This window comes from Drosophila guanche, unplaced genomic scaffold (assembly GCF_900245975.1).
Source record: "Drosophila guanche unplaced genomic scaffold, DGUA_6, whole genome shotgun sequence".
In the NCBI taxonomy this organism is placed as follows: domain Eukaryota; kingdom Metazoa; phylum Arthropoda; class Insecta; order Diptera; family Drosophilidae; genus Drosophila; species Drosophila guanche.
Genome location: NW_022995743.1, coordinates 14,556,674 through 14,573,794, shown reverse-complemented (window position 1 = coordinate 14,573,794; position 17,121 = coordinate 14,556,674). Strand labels below are relative to the sequence as shown.

General features: G+C 45.5%; 4 protein-coding genes across 4 annotated transcripts; 3 read left to right on the top strand and 1 right to left on the bottom strand.

Annotated features, from left to right (window-relative positions):
- The first annotated feature begins 51 nt into the window (after positions 1 to 51).
- Positions 52 to 5,183, top strand: LOC117584960 (probable WRKY transcription factor protein 1). The gene is given in 8 exon segments (XM_034274158.1): positions 52 to 134; positions 723 to 1,068; positions 1,127 to 1,703; positions 1,764 to 1,865; positions 1,933 to 2,159; positions 2,220 to 2,554; positions 2,612 to 3,012; positions 3,301 to 5,183. Coding segments are annotated over 7 exon segments (1,992 nt in total). The 5' UTR covers positions 52 to 134; positions 723 to 782; the 3' UTR covers positions 3,365 to 5,183.
- A 533-nt stretch (positions 5,184 to 5,716) lies between these two features.
- On the bottom strand, positions 5,717 to 6,731 carry LOC117582422 (putative uncharacterized protein DDB_G0287113). The gene has a single exon (XM_034270129.1). The coding sequence runs from the start codon at positions 6,530 to 6,532 to the stop codon at positions 5,939 to 5,941; it is 594 nt and encodes a 197-aa protein (XP_034126020.1). The 5' UTR covers positions 6,533 to 6,731; the 3' UTR covers positions 5,717 to 5,938.
- A 2,713-nt stretch (positions 6,732 to 9,444) lies between these two features.
- On the top strand, positions 9,445 to 12,533 carry LOC117589329 (protein 5NUC). The gene is made up of 7 exons (XM_034281181.1): positions 9,445 to 9,582; positions 10,230 to 10,466; positions 10,520 to 10,670; positions 10,731 to 10,987; positions 11,047 to 11,341; positions 11,397 to 11,694; positions 11,755 to 12,533. The coding sequence occupies exons 2-7, from the start codon at positions 10,237 to 10,239 to the stop codon at positions 12,318 to 12,320; spliced, it is 1,797 nt and encodes a 598-aa protein (XP_034137072.1). The 5' UTR covers positions 9,445 to 9,582; positions 10,230 to 10,236; the 3' UTR covers positions 12,321 to 12,533.
- Positions 12,534 to 13,228: 695 nt separating this feature from the next.
- LOC117589338 (protein 5NUC) lies at positions 13,229 to 17,025 on the top strand. The gene is made up of 7 exons (XM_034281194.1): positions 13,229 to 13,304; positions 14,829 to 15,062; positions 15,115 to 15,265; positions 15,326 to 15,582; positions 15,640 to 15,916; positions 15,975 to 16,275; positions 16,334 to 17,025. Exons 2-7 carry the CDS (start codon positions 14,836 to 14,838, stop codon positions 16,882 to 16,884), a joined length of 1,764 nt encoding a protein of 587 aa, XP_034137085.1. The 5' UTR covers positions 13,229 to 13,304; positions 14,829 to 14,835; the 3' UTR covers positions 16,885 to 17,025.
- The last annotated feature ends 96 nt before the right edge of the window (positions 17,026 to 17,121 follow it).

Genomic DNA, 17,121 nt, shown 5'->3' with positions numbered 1-17,121 from the left:
TTTGAGAGTGAGAAAGTATACTTCTGACGGTCAGGCGGTATATATTACCAAAAAATTCGCAGTCACACTGAATTGCAGTTTTTTCGCAATTTTAAATTACATTTTAAATATATTTAGAACGCTCATAAACAGTGGTAATTAACGAAATTCATGAAATCCATCCTAAAAGAGTGCAGTGCAGCGATATATAGCCAAAACCGCACTGACATTGTCTCTGCCAAAGCAGCTGAAACTGCTTTAATGCAAATTGCAGAAATACGAATACAGAAAAAAATAGGTGAAAAACTGCGTCCCACTGAAAAGTGAAAGTGCAGCAGGGGAGAGACTGCAGATTGGCGCAGCAGTGCAGTATCTAGACCAAACAAGGCGCTGAAAAGCTGAAAAAGAGAGAACATCTATTTGTTGTAGGGATTTCCTACAAAATAAGATACAATTTTTACCGGTTCTGCATACCAAAGCGAATTGGCTGTGAGCATTGGGGCAACAATTTTGATTTGGCGTTGAAATTCGCACGGTGGTTGTTTTTGCCCCCGGAGCTTGCCTCTGGGTGTGCAAGTGTGTGTGTGAGAGTGTACGTGTGTGCGTGTGTTTTGCGTGTGGGTTGCAAGTCAATATGAATGCGTTCATAAAAAGTGATTTCTGTGCGCTTTTTCCACCGAGGGTTGTTCGCCCAGCCTTGTCATGTGGTCCCGTCCCCGCTTAATTGATTTTGATTGTTTCAGATAGCCAAGCTTCCCTGCATTGTTCACCCAAATTTCACCAAAGCCACGGACACGGGCATCATGACCGAAAAGTACGACGGCAATGGCGACTTCTCCCCGTACAATGATGACGACAACGAGTACAGCGGCAAGCCGCGCAAAAGTGCTGGCAGCGGCGGCGGCCCGGGAAGTGGGCCTGGAGCCCACAACGGTGACAGTTCCGCTCACGACCACAGCCATCATGGTGGCGATGGCAATGGTAGTGTGCAGATAAACGAGAAGGCCAATGAATACATACGCGACTGCATGGCCGAAAGAAACCGCATGGACCGAAAGTTTCCCATTGGCGAGAAGCTTTTGGATGGCGGTAAGTGGCGGTCAAATGCCAGATTGCTTGACCAACTAATGTCCTCATGTCTTTGCAGAGATTGAAAAAGTGCAGACAACGGGACGCATACCATCACGGGAGCAGAAGTACGCAGACATTTACCGGGAGAAGCCGCTTCGCATATCACAGCGTGTCCTGGTGCCAATCAGAGAGCATCCAAAGTTTAATTTTGTTGGCAAACTTCTGGGACCCAAGGGCAACTCGTTGCGCCGCCTGCAGGAGGAGACGCTCTGCAAGATGACAGTTCTGGGCCGTAATTCTATGCGGGATCGCGTCAAGGAGGAGGAACTGCGCAACTCTAAGGACCCCAAATATGCGCACCTCAACAGTGACCTGCACGTGGAGATATCAACGATAGCCCCACCAGCAGAGGCATATGCACGGATCGCCTATGCCATGGCCGAGCTAAGGAAGTATCTGATACCCGACAGCAATGACATCATTCGCCAGGAGCAGCTGCGTGAGCTAATGGATAGCACCAGCCTCAATGACAACGACAACGCCAAAAGCGGCTACAAAAAGCCTCCCCACATGCCCAGTGGCAACAATCTGATGAGCGGCGGTCCCGCCAACACCGGTGGTGGTCCCAAAAACACAGCGCATCATACTTATAGGTAGTTAAATGAACTAAAAGTTATAAGTTCACTTTCTAATTGTTTGGCATTATATTTTAGGGGCTCACAGCAGTCATCGTTTAGCAAAAATGTGCTCGCACCCAAGCAGAAGGTGATGTCCATACTGGAAAAGGCCAGAACGGCCATGGATGAGACATATGGGTGGGTCTCAGTGCATTTCAGTTACAGTTTTTCTCGATCTTTAATTAACCTGTTGCATTTCCTACAGCAGAGGCTATGATGATGGCATTGGCTATGATCCACATCAGTCGTACGACAGCTACTCCTACGGCTCGCATGGCCACGGGCAGCCCACCAGTATACTGGGAGGTGTGGGCAGCATCAATAGCGGTGGCGGTGGGCGTGGTGGCGGTGGTGGTGGTCACTACGATAACACGGATTATGAGCCGGAATACGGTCGACGGGACTACTATCAGCATTCACCAAGCTACACAGGTGAGCTTGGCTTACGATTTCCATTGCGAAGTAACGATCTAATTGTCCTTCCGTTTATAGCAGGAGGTGGTGGTGGTGGCGGAGGGCATGGATCTGGCGGCGGCGGCGGCTCACAATCGAATGCAATTGGAAGTACTGGCCTCAGTTCCAATCACAATCGCAGTCATGTTAATAGGTGAAACTTACTGGGACATAGCAGTGCCGGCGGAGGTCGAGTGAGCGACGCAACAAGTGCCACCAATCCAGTATCAGCAAACCACAATCTGACAATGAAAGCCCCAACCACAAGCAGTCAAAACCACAGCAAAAACTTAACGCCAAGCCACGGAACTGAGGGCCAAACTGCAAAGAACAGAACTCCTAACTACTATTACCACGCCAGTGTCAGCTCCAAGGTGAGCAGAACTCCATGATCAGACATGATGTTGATTGGTGTTGATCTTTGCTTTCAGCCAAATCAGCAGCAACTTCATCAGTCGCAACCAAAATTCCCACCGCAGCTAACAGCCCACAACAACATGAGCAACAACAACCAAAAAAACACTATTAATTGTAACAAAGCCATGAAAAGCCACAACAACAACAATAATAACACCAACAACAACATGCACCAAAGCAATAGCAACAACGATGTTTCGTTTTCAATATCCTCCTACATTCGTACACTCAACCAAATGGATTCAATGGCTGGCCAAAAGAGTGCCAATTCAACCACAACCAATGCCAACGCCAACACCAACGCCACAGCAACGCCAAATGTTGCCATCAGCAGCAAAATTCACACATTAGACAGCAAAAACAACAACAGAAACACCACTACAAGCGCTACAGTGCCAGATATGCTATTAGTAAGGTATTTTGATTAAAAAAGCAACTATAAAGAACAGAAAAATTTCATCAAAAGCAATCACTCAACAGAGAACGAACTCCTTCATCCTTGCACACACAACGACCCCGAGTTAATGCAAATAGATGCGACAATGCAATGTGATTTTAGCTTTCTTAGATTCTTTTTAAATTTGTTATGATATAAAAATGATAGACTATGCCTAAAGCTAAGATTGTTGGTGAATCGAAACATCTATTTGCACTGATCGACAACAAGAACATCTCTCTAAATACAATTAACATTCTCTTACAGACCTGCTTATCCTTCTTCGCTACATATTGGTACATTTCCGTTCTTGCCAGTGCAGTTTTTCTGATTTCAACAATACAACAACTACATCAACAACTACATCAACATCAACAACTACATCACAAATACTTTGTACACTTAAATGCATAAGAGGATATAGGGGACGAGGACGAGGACGAGGGGAGAAATATTTACAAAGTGGAAACATACAAAACATATACATACATCTATATATACTATACATATATATATATTTTTGCGTGCAAGGATTAACGTTCTATGAAGATGAGGCTGGATCTACAGATTGAAACTTACTTTTGCGTGGGCTACAAACGATAAAATTGTGTCAAAGATGGATATATACACACACACACATATACATACACATATATATAATATATATATATATATTGTCCGATTTTTTATCTATATTTACAAGACATCTATAAGATAATGGAAAGATTACTTAGAGCCACAATCGATATGGCAGTTGAATCAATAATAAGGCGCGCGGCTCAGCTCAAAGTTGAGAGTTAGTATAACAGACAAAGCTAAATTCAACTGACGAAGCAAGACAAAGCTATGTATAGCACTGGGGAGAGGGTCCGGTCGGGTCGAGACAAAATCTATGAGATTAAATAACTAAATAAATATTAATATATACATATATACAATACATGAATATATGAAATAATTACAGAGGGCACATTTGAAATCATAATTTTATTTATATATGCATATATATTTGACGAAATAAAACTAACGATAAAGATACGGATAAAGATAAAGAAAATATATATATACAAATACAAATTAAATAATATTTACATTATTAACTGAACTCGACTAAGCGTACGTTGGAGACACAAACAAGCGACAAACGATAAAATACCTAAAGAAAGTTATGTAATACTCGACATTTCAACATAAATTAAATCTATTGAATACTAAAACAAATACAAATAACTAACGGAACACATAAATACACGATTAAATATTCGAATATGCAAGTTATTCGGAGATTGTGAATACCAGGTCCATATACGGACAATGCTGCAAATGATTACTTTATTGAAACCCAAGATACGACAACAATAACGGAGTAAAGAGAATACTTAAAGCCAAACAAACGTAAATTAAAATAACAAGTAACAAATAAATACTCGATTAACTTGAAAACATATGCGAAATCAAAGTAAAACCGACAACTAACTAATACGATATTATAACGATACTAAACAATATGTATGTGTGTACTTAACCCGCAATACGGGACAGGGCAAGCGAAGATCATTCTGACTTGACGAGAACTAGACGAATAGCCGTTGACCGCCCTGTCGATTTAATGTACTAAAGAATAATGAAACCACATTTAATATACGCAACTCTAGATCCCCACAATCCAAACAGTTGCGAACCTCGAGGTTTTTGTTCTGCTTTAATAACCTGATATAATTGAGATTTGTTTGTATTATCTAAGTAAAAACAACAAGGAAGCGTGTGCCAAATGTACATATGTAGGAAAGTGGTCAGGTCAAAAATGAATCGCATCGGGGTCACCAAATCCAGACATCAATACATAATTGTTATTATTTAATAGTATGTTTCATTTATCTTTGGAGATCAGATCCGAGCGAACCAATTAAACTTGTAATAATGCAATGACTTAACAAATCAAATCGAATAAAATTAAAAGAATATCTTGTCCAAAAACAAAGAAACACTTAAGAAACATTTACTTACAACCATGTGAAACGTTAAATTGTTGAAAACAATTAAAAGCTAGATTTTAAAACAATATCAGTAATAAATGAAATAGCAAAAAAAAAAAACAAAGTAAACGCAACCATTTATTACAAATAATTACTGTTGTTACAAATTATACAAAAAAAGAAAATCTAAAAAAATGAAAAATAAACAATTTCAATAATAATCGAATAAAAAACTTCCCCCGCCCTAACAACAACAATAAATATATATACACCATATAGATATATATACTTACAAAGAGAATTCAAAGAAATAATATATTGCGATTGAGATGGAGTTATTCTCATTAATTATTATACATATGTAAAATTAAATAACACAAAATAATAAATAAATCAATAAATATATTTAAAATGTATGGAAAATTAATCAATTCTAAGATGTGTTTATATTAATGATCTTTTCTGTAGATTTTCCAAGGTGCGTGTCGCAGAACTAGCCAGAAAAAAATATTGTTGGGTCAGATACCTGCGTACTAAGAATTTTTTAATTACAAATGTACTGTGTGCAAGGGTAAATGTTTTATGGAAATTCATAAAACTTTATGATACTGGAAATCGCAGTATTGAATCCCTTAACCAATCTCAAAATGTTCCTGGAAATCTCAATATTCATTAAAATTCATCCCCATGAGTAAAGTTTATATAAATATATTTATTTATTTCGTTGTTTTTCGCTCGTTTTTATATTGCTTCACAATAATTGACTAGAGTAAACAGCTTAGGATTACGCGGATGGGATACCTGGGTGACACACCCACCCCGTACTTCGGATGTGATCAACCCCTAGGTTCCCTCCCGTTTTACTTGCCGTGAGATCGCAGCAAAGTGACTAGAATGAGGGGCGGAGGCCCGGCTCCCTCGGCTCTCGATTAGGCATGCAGCAGGCCATCGCTCTGGCCGACCAGCTTGCCGAGGAGCGTCTGGTACAGCGGCGACTCGGTGGGGATGCCCTCGCTCTGCAGGAACAGAAGAGTCTCACGGGCGCACATGGCGAAACCAAGAGCCTCGGCCTGGCTGCGCTGGCCAGGAGTAGGAGTGGATGGTGCAAATTGGGCAGCAACTTCGGCGTCCAGGTTTTCATCGTCTACGCTCTCTTCTTCCTGGTCCTCCTCCTCCTCCTCCTCCTCCTGATCAGCCTCTGCTGCTTGGTAGCCATCGCGCTCATCCAAGTCCTGCTCGAAGGCATCCAGCTCCGACTGCAGCTCCATGATCTTTTGCAGTGCCTCGAGCAGAATTCTGTTGGGTGAATCTTCCTCGGAGCCTTCGGATGACTGCTCGGCGGGTGGGGTCAGAGGTCGGTGGCGCTTCTCCGGAGCTCCTTGCTCCTCCATCTCTTCCTGATTTTGCAGATTCTGCTGCTGCTGCTGCTGCTGCTGCTGTGGCTGCTCCTCCGGCTGCTGCTCCTGCTGGCTCCTGCTCGGCTGATCCGCACGCTTGCGCTTCATAATCAGCTTGCCCGACATGGCTGATGGATACTCTAGTTCTGGGTTACGTTCTGGGATAGGGTTTGGAATGGGATGCGACTGTCCGCGGCACAACCTTCGTTAACCTGGCGATCGCAACGACTGACAACAACTGCTCCGATCCGAATGCACCCCGGCAACCAACTGGCAACTGGCAACTGGCAAGGGGCAACTCCAACCCCAAGTGCCACAGGAACCAGAGATAGCATAGCGGAGTGGCAGGGCGGCGCGGTGGCATTAGGGGATGTGCCGACGACCCAAAGAAATTAAAAGCAAATCCCAACAACAACAGGACGAAAAAAATTGTTGCAGCTGTTTGAATTGCTGCCACTGCCACAGCGGCAGCTGAAGCGGGAAGGCAACAGGATACAGATAGAGGCAAGGAGCAGCCGCTGGAGCAGGAGCAGGATATTGCAACAACCCCTGGCAAGCTGCTGCTCTCTGGCTGCAGCCGCCACAGCAGCAGCAGCAGCAGCGCAGTGGCAACAGCTTGGCTCTCGCTTCCTCTGCTTCTACCACCACCATTCGATGTCCTGTCCTGCAGTCCCCCCTCTCCTACCTTTCCGTTGCCCTTTCCCTTTCCGTTTGGCTGTTGTTGTCTCGTGGCTGTTCATCCTGCAACGAAGAGATCCCTATAGTTCGGCTAGAGGTACTGCTGATGCCTACGCTTAAGGGAGATTTCTGGCACACCAATTTCTAGCCTTTTTTAAACATATGGCCATAAAATGATTATGATGTATATTTTGTATTGCTGTAGGGTATTCCCTGCTTCGGGTATGGCTGGTTCGGTTTGGGCATTTGCAGCTGGCACGCTTCACATTCATCTCTTCGATTTTCGTTGCGCCCGAGGACTGCGCCGATGCCGACGATTCGTGTGTGTTTGACCTGCCATTGCAATGATAAGTGCACACACCCATACCTATGTGAGTGCACTGAGAGAAACTAGGGGTAACAACACCTAGGGGCAGGATGGGATTTGCAGTTGCCATGGTAATCAAATATCAATCAACTCTTGTTTACGTCTGTCAACCAACGAAAGTTTTAAATGATTTTTGTTTTATGAGCATTCTATTTATTATATTGGGAGTATTAAGTGAACAAAACAACCAAGTATAGTGGGTCTAACCATGTACTGATAATATTTGAAACAAACCCAGTTTTTATTTCTTGTCATAATCTTGACCATTTTCAGCCTGTATTTCCCCCCTCAATCAGTTAGAATTTATGGCCAAGGAAATATGTCGATTGATATGCGATTGATCTGTGACATACATTTGAACATTCTTTTACAATTTATTTGGTGTTGTCACCATTTCGTAGAAGATTGTCTTCTATCATGCACAAAGGCATGACTGATGCGATAAACTCATCTTAGGCAAGTTTTCATCAAGGAGAGTTTTAATGAATGGTTGGGTACTAATTGCTAAATGTATTATTGCATCTTGGCTTATAGTTGTTGGGTAGTTGTAGTCTGTACTCGCATGTATTATCCCAAAATCAATATCACTATCAATATCAATCCTATCTCGTTCATTGAATTAATCAGTGACTCAGTAAGTATATAAGATATCATTTAGTTTATAATCAATCTGCCTATAGTCACATGTCTAAATGTACATGTACATACTCATGTGTTGTGCCTGCCATCCACAATAGCCTCCATATATTATATTATCTTTTTATCATCTCGCACTTGACATTGTGTAATATTTCATGTTGTTGCTTTCCCTTCCTTGGTTGCTCTGCTTCGACACTCTCGATTACGTGGTAAACTCTACTAAGCATTTTTTGTGTTATTTTTTGCTTAGTTCTGCGTGTATATTTAAACGACAGCGAGGGCAGTACCTACATAATATTCCCCAAAGTAATTTAGGCCCATCCAGCTCTGAACGACGAGTGCCAACCCCCAACCACAGAGACCAAATACATCATCAAGGGGCACAGCTGTTGACTGACTGCCAGCTCGGATGTGGGGGCACATGTACATAAGTTTGTACCTAAATACTCGTATTGTATGTGGACACATGTGATTGAACAGTTTGAAAGATCGCGCGGCATCGGCAAGTGGCAGCAGATAATTGAGGTAAGATCGAGAGAGCGTGCGGCGCACTCACTCGCGTCCAATTGAATGATCATCACATAAGCGCAAAAAATAAACGCAGCAATTATAATCATTTTAATCGGCCTCCTACTGAAAGACACTTTCTGCCAGCAGACACATAAATCTTTCAAATCTTTGCTTTGAAGTTTGAATCTATTGGATTTGTACTTGTTGTGGGTTACCATGCCACCCGAATGGTTCATAAATCAATGGAGAGCACGAACAAGGCGCAGCTTTGTTATCAATGGAATTGCTTTTTATTTCACTATACTCACTGTGTGCGAGCATAAAATTCGGCTGCAATGGAATTTGATCATCCTCTGCAAATTTTCGCTGATTAAGCGAACTTTTTCGTTTCCAGTGCGAGTTTAGTGCAGCCCCAAATGGAGTCGTCTCTTAGCGTAAAGTTTGGTGCAATAATTCTACGTGGGAACATCAAGATCTACGTATTCAGCGACAAGCACCTGCCTCCTGTTTAATTGGCATTTACTCAGCTGGTATTCGTATATACAGATACAGATATAGATAGTACGAGTATAGGCTGAATAGAGAGACTATCTGTTGGTCCTCTCGATTATCTACCACCAACTAACACCAGCCCATCCGATTAGACACTGAAGAAGCGGGCGATAAGCGCTATTTACAGACACCTCCCCCTGGACAAATAACAACCAGAATATAATAATGCACATGAAAAAAAAAAAAACCAACGTTAATAACAAATAAATAATGACAGTCAGCTCGCTCCGCTGCCAGAGCCACCTACAGACAGAGTCAGAGCCCAGAGCCAGAGTCAGTGCCAGGGCCGAAACGTTATCGCAATCGGCGAAACAGTACATTTTTGGGCTGTCGTTTCTCCGTGCTCTGTTCGGCTATAACGGTTGTGCGATGTGTTGCCGTTTTGGCCAATTTCGGGTCAGTTAGCCCGTGGATCGTGTGACGAGTGCATGTAAGTAGCGTTCAACGGCCAAATCGCGTACGTCCCGCGAGTTGCTGTTTGAGTTGGTTGTGGCGTTGTCTATCGGAAGCAGATTTCGCCTAAGTGTCTCATTAGCCATTAGCCATTAGCCATTAGTCGAGCAGAGAGCCCAAGCGGAGAGCGTTTCGAGCTTCATTTCAAGCCCCAAAATGTTCGATTCTGAGTCGGAATTCGTGCATTGCCATGGAAAGAAAACCAGTTAACCAGTTCATTAAGTGGATGTCGATGGCCCAGCACATTCGCACTGGCAGTCACCGAAAATTTGTCGATCATTTGGATGGAATTGGGTGAATGGGAAGGTGGTGGTGGTGGAGTTCGTTCCGCGTGCTTGATAAGCTGACGATTAGATTTAACTCACTGCAATAAACCATACTATTAATTGACTCGAATTGCGATTTAGGCGCTGCTCGTGATTGATAAATATTTGCGAATAAGTAGGGCCAGTGATAACACATCAAATAAGTTGGTTAGCCGAGCGGAAGGGCTTCGAATGGCGCAGATACAAGACCCTTGAAATGTTATCATTTGGCATTTGATTTACGGTACTTGATTACCCACCCATATCTCTAATCATATATCTATCAGCCTAATCATTCGGGTTACCTTTGCCATTCCAGTGCGAAAATGCCAACTGCCCAGACCATCTTCATTGCCGCCTGTTTGCTGCTGGCCCCAACAGCCCGCTCCACACCGATTGCCCCCAGGAATGCCAATGTGGCCACGGAGATCATTATTCTGCACAACAATGACATGCATGCCCGGTTCGAGCAGACGAACGTGAACAGCGGCACGTGCTCCCAGGAGGATGCCAATACGGACAAGTGCTACGGAGGATTCGCCCGAGTGGCCTACGAGTGAGCAGCAGCAGCTTCTGCAAGGAGTAGCTAATATAATCCACTTCCCTCAGGGTTCGCAAGTACCGCAAGGAGGCAGCGGATGGTGGAACTGCCGTCCTCTATCTGAATGCTGGCGACACTTACACGGGCACTGCCTGGTTCACCATCTTCAAGGATGAGATTGCCAGCGCCTTCCTCAACAAACTGCAGCCAGATGCCATCGTAAGTGGCGATCATCACTCGAACCGCTCAATTCTTAATCTTAATGTGTTCATTTTCCAGTCGCTGGGCAACCACGAGTTCGATCGGAACATTGAGGGTCTGGTGCCGTTCCTGAATGCCGTGGAGTTCCCTGTGCTGGCCTGCAACCTCAATCTGACCAACGAGCCCACCCTGGCTGCCACCAAACAGTTGGCCAACTCCACGATCCTCGAGGCAAATGGCACTAGAATCGGTGTGATTGGCTACCTCACGCCAGACACCAAGATTCTCTCCTTCAAGAACAACGTGGAATACGTAGATGAAATTGTGGCCATTAAGTGAGTTCATCCATTTATATTCTTTTGCGACGAGAATTATTATATCTATTCCACTTTAGTGCTGAGGCAGCGAGGCTCAAGGCTGACGGCATCAAAATCATTATTGCCTTGGGCCATTCGGGCTACCTGAGAGACCAGGAGATAGCCAGGAACTGCCCTGAGGTGGACATTGTCATTGGCGGACACTCGCACACCTTCCTTGACTCCAGCCAGCCCGTGGCCGCTCCCACGGACACTGATCAGGAGGCCGTGCGTGGCCCCTACCCCACCACAGTGGTGCAGGGGAACGGCAAGAAGGTGCCAGTGGTGCAGGCCTATGCCTACACGAAGTATCTGGGCAAGATCCATGTGCAGGTGGGTAACACAGCGATCATCGTCTGCAGCGATACTTGACTCTATGCACTTCCAGTTCGATGCGGAGGGAAATCTGATTGAGTTTGATGGTGCGCCCATACTGCTGAATGCCTCTGTGACCCAGGAACAGGATCTGCTGGATCTGCTGGAGGTGTACCGACCCAACGTGACCGCCGTGGAGAACTCCATTGTGGGCTACACCAAGGTGTATCTCGAGGGCGGTGGCGTCTGTCGGCTGAGGGAGTGCAACTTGGGCAATCTGGTGACCGATGCCATGATTCACGCTCGCGTCCTGGAGGATCAGGGTGGCGAATACTGGACAGATGCACCCATTGCCCTGATGCAGGGCGGAGGTAGGTCCAACACAATGCATAACTCCAATGCGACCATTCAAATCGGACTTCTCCCCGCAGGCATTCGTGCTCCGATTGAGAAGGATGCGGCTGGAAATATCACCGGCAGCGATCTCCTTGCCGTGCTGCCCTTCCAGAACGATCTGTTCATCACCAGGGTGACGGGAAAGACCTTGCTGGCGGCACTGGAGCACTCGGCCACTGTGAGGACTCACGATTCGAACGGCGGCTTCCTGCAGATGTCGGGCCTGCAGGTGGAGTACAACTACAACAATGACGAGGGTCATCGCTTGGTGTCCGCGCAGGCGCTCTGCGCCGACTGCATCGTGCCCAAGTACAGCAGGGTCAACGAGAGTGCCCACTACCTTGTGATCGTGCCCCAGTTCCTGCTGGAAGGCGGCGACGGCTACACCCTCACCGAGGAGAGCGATCCCCTCAGCATTCGCATGAAGCGGAACGACATAGAGGTCGTCGCCGATTACCTGATGCAGCGGCACTTCGTCTATCCCGAGATCCAGGATCGTATTATCATACACGAGAAGAGCGAAGATGATTCGGGGGCCAGCATTGTGGCGTCCATCGCCCTCGTTCTGTTCTCTGCCCTGGCCACAAGATTCCTAAACTAAGCAAAAATCCTTCTCTTCGCTTTCTCCCTCCATAGCAAAGCATAAAATATGCAAAATCTTTGCCACTAGCTCAATTTGTGTAGAATCAAATGACGACGTATTTATGCTCTTTTCGTTCGTTTAATTGTGCTTTTAGGGTTTACCCAGGGCATCTAATGTATGTCATTATCCTAGCATAATTGCAAATAAATGTTGTGCAAATCGTCACTTAAATCGACAAATTTACTTGGGTTGCTTGCTGCAATACGCCTAAAGACCTTTTGGTTTATTTGCGGTACAGAAATGCCACCTATTATTAATGAGAGTATTTGTTTGCTTTTTGATCTACTACAAAAACGAACAAAAACGAAAAGCGAACGATAAGATACGACAGCTTCCATTCTGTGCCAGGCAACGTGCTTTTTGCTTGGCTCTCATACACTCTCTTATACACTTCCAAAGAGTACTATAATTTGAGGAGAGGCAGTTGATCCCAGGATAACTATTAGCATTAATCGTTCCAGGAAGAACTTGTCCAGACTTGAAAGTGTATCAAAATCGTCGACACCCGAAGCTACCCAAAGCTTGTCCGTTTATAATTAGCTTTTGTGTTGTGTTGTGGTCAACTTACCCTCACTTTTCATAGGCAAGCATTCGAGTGACAGAGATGGAGACAGACACAGAGAGCGAAAATGCGCCCGCTCTCAGTGCGTAGCCGAAGCTCTTTCGTGGGTGAGCGAGTGATAAGAAGCCTCCAATTGCACCGTTGTTCTGCTTGAGAAAAAGAGGGAGAGAGAGCGAGACACGGAGAAAGTTCGTGGCTGCTCTCCTTATATTGCCGAGACGATCGTCATTAATGGCGTGAACAAGCAAATTTCGATAAAAGTCACAACAAATCAGACCGGCAAACGGCACATGCTGCTATAAGTTTTAGCGCCCGGAATCGCCAGACCGTGCTCGGGATGGGTAGCTGGCTCAGTGCGATTGTAGACACTGGTGGCAAAGGTTGTATTCATTTTTCGATCGCGTATTAACATGCTATTATTGTTAAGTGAATGGCACATCAATGGCGGTGTTCATGAATTCCTGACCAACGCTTACACAACTTGGTAGAACTAATTGTCCGTGCAATTCACGTGGATATCAAAGTTATATAAAAGAAATCACCGTACTGATCAGATTTGTATAGTTTGTGGGCACTAAATAGAAAATGAACCATCCTCTAGATCTTTCAAATGATCGATAAGCAGAACTCATCGTGGTCCTTGTGGAACACTTTGATTCCTTAGTGCTTAGAACCTCCAAAGTCTTGGCCCAGAAACATATTCGAACATCCCGTTTCATAAGGTGATCCCTGAGCATATTACTACCTGCTTCCACATTATCTAATATAATTCTAAACACCTGTTAAACCGCAAGCTGGAACATTTTCAGCTTTGATTGATGCCGCCAGCAGCTGAATCTCCGTGTATGTCAAAAGTCGAGCTATAAGTCTGTGTGTATGCGTGCTCCCGTCTAGTAGCAGCAAGTGAGATTATATCAAGTGATGGCATTAAGTGGTCTACATAAGAACATATTTGTATTGAAGTAAAATGCCCTCTGCGCCTGCACCCATTCACAGCCCAAAAGCGGGTCTCCAGCTCAAGCTGTGCACACACAATTCCCATATATAATTCTACATTTTTTATATTTATTTAATTTGCAACTGTGTTGAGGCATGTGCAAAGGTTTTGTTTGTGCAAAAATCTCCGATGATTTATGGATTTCGCCATAGTTTTATTTACATTGCGAACACTCTGTTGAAATATGGTTTGTTTTCCATTGCCCAATTGATTGGCCTCTTTTGTATACATTTCCATGAAAGCATCGCGCCTCAGACTGATTGAGAATTATTTTTTGCTGAGTATCGATCAAGGAGATGAGATCACAAATAGATGCGGTCTTTTAATTGCCTGACCGCAATATTTTGTGGGCCACTGTCCCGCCCAAAAAAAAGTCATTGGCACTCTCACTTGCGCGCGATCCAAAAGATTTATGGTTTTTGCTGAGCACGCAAATTAATTAGGTTCAAAGTGGCGTTGCGGAATTCACTTTAATTATTTGATCGCCCTTTTGCTAACTTGTTTTGGGTTTTGAATTTCGGTGTCCGTTGTGACATATGTTACATGGTACATGGGCAGGGAGAACAGATCGAATATGGGGATCCCACACACAATATTTATCACTCGAGTGAGCGGCTGCTACAGAAAGATACATTTAACTATAATTAGGCACTAGAAGCAACTAGAAGTGGGGCATGGAGTGTCTGTCGTTTGTCACTTACACATTTTCTATATTTATTAAAAATATGCGGACAGTGCGGACAGTGCGGACAGTGACTCTCCCAGACGTACAGATAATGAGCATAAAGATTTTTACTACATGGCTACCATAAACACGAAATTGTTGATTACACAAATATAAATGTAGATAGAAGGAACCATTAGCAAATGTTTATGGATGCGTTACAATAACGAAGTTCCACCGCAGCTCAACGATGTACCTACACTGGGTTTACGGCATCCTAGTCACCATTCTGCTGGCTCACCATTCCCAAGGGAATCCCATTGAACGCAAGTCGAATGTGGCCACAGAGTTTATTATTCTGCACAACAATGACATGCATGCCCGGTTCGAGCAGACGAACGTGAACAGCGGCACGTGCTCCCAGGAGGATGCCAATACGGACAAGTGCTACGGAGGCTTCGCCCGAGTTGCCTACGAGTGAGTCTACGAGTTTCCGGAAGGAAAAACTAATATAATCCACTTCCCTTAGGGTTCGCAAGTATCGCAAGGAGGCAGCGGATAGTGGAACTCCCGTGTTTTATCTGAATGCCGGCGACACTTACACGGGCACTGCCTGGTTCACCATCTTCAAGGACAAGATCGCCAGCGCCTTCCTCAACAAACTGCAGCCAGATGCCATCGTAAGTGGAGATGATCTCTGGATCCGCTCAATTCTTAATCTTGGTTTGTTAATTTTCCAGTCGCTGGGCAACCACGAGTTCGATGAGAAAGTCGAGGGGCTAATACCATTCCTGAACGAGGTCAACTTCCCGGTGGTGACCTGCAATCTGGATCTGAGGAATGTGCCCGAGTTGGCTGCCACCAAGCATTTGGTTCCCTCCACCATCCTGGAGACCCAGGGCGCCAGGATCGGAGTGATTGGCTACTTGACGCCGGATACCAAGCAGCTTACCCTCCAGAGTGAGGTGGAGTTCTACGAGGAAGTGGTTTCCATCAAGTGAGTGTTAATATTGGATTACTTTTGTAATCCGTAATTGTGTCCCACCCGTGACAGTGCTGAAGCGGAGAAGCTGAAGGCGCAGGGCATCAATATAATCATTGCCCTGGGCCATTCTGGCTATCTGAAGGACCAGGAGATAGCCAAGAACTGCCCGGAGGTGGATATCGTGATTGGCGGCCACACAAACACGTTCCTCTACAACGGAGCCCAGCCAGATGTGGAACACATCGACGGTCCCTATCCCATGGTGATTAAGCAGAAGAGCGGCAAGGAGGTGCCTGTGGTGCAGGCCTATGCCTACACCAAGTATCTGGGCAAGATCCATGTGCAGGTGGGTGTCACAACAAAGATAATCTGCAGACCCATTAACTCCCTCTATGCACTTCAAGTTCGATGCGGAGGGAAATCTGATTGAGTTTGATGGCTCGCCTATCCTGCTGAATGCCTCGGTGAGCCAGGAACAGGATCTGCTGGACCTGCTGGAGGTGTACCGACCCAGTGTGATACAGCTGGAGAAGTCGGTGGTGGGCCACACCAAGGTCCATCTCGAGGGACGCAAGGAGGTGTGCCGCGACAGGGAGTGCAACCTGGGGAACATGCTCACCGATGCGATGGTCTTCAGTCGGGTGCGCGAGGAGCAGGGTGGCGACTACTGGACAGATGCTGCTATCGCTCTTATGGTGGGAGGCGGTTCGTAGTGTCTGCCAATGCTCCATGTGATCCATAATTGACTTCTTTTGATCTTCAGGCATACGCAGCTCGATCGAGAAGAGGTCAGATGGCTCCATCACCGACAGCGACATACTGGCCGTTCTGCCCTGGGGCAATAACCTCTACATGACCCGAGTTACCGGCAGGACGCTACGCAATGCCCTTGAGCACGGTGCGGCTGCCCGTGGCAAGGACTCGGACGGACCCTTCTTGCAGGTCTCCGGCATCCACGTGGTCTACAACCCGAGCAAGCCCGAGGGACACCGCGTCGTCTCGGTGCAGGTTCGTTGTGCCGCCTGTCGCGTGCCCAGCTACAGCGACCTGGACGACGCAGCCTTCTACAATGTGATTGTGCAGGAGTTTATGTTCGATGGCGGCGATGGCCATGTCATCCACGAGGCCCACAACCCACAGCACCAGCGTCTGCAAAGGAACGACTATGAGGCAGTGCGAGAGTATCTGCGGGAGCGCGACTACGTCTATCCCGAGGTCGAAGGTCGCATTATATTCAAGAGCGCGGCGAGTGGCCTCCTTGCCTCCGTGTGTCTGCTGCTGTTCTCCTCCTTGGTGATGCGGGTCCTAAGCTAAGCTTTGACTATTAAAGTTTTATAAATCAGCAGAAAATGAGCTGCACCAAGTGCTGGTTGGGGCACATGCTCATCTTTTGATGGTCCAACGAAAACTAATAAAATATCGAACGATTTTTGGTCATCAAATCTGATCATTAAATAAGCTTCTATGCACTAAAGCGGTTAATTCTGACAAGCACTTGTACATATAAAATACAGGATCACAATGAGCGCTGGTCCTGCTCATCTGCTGATC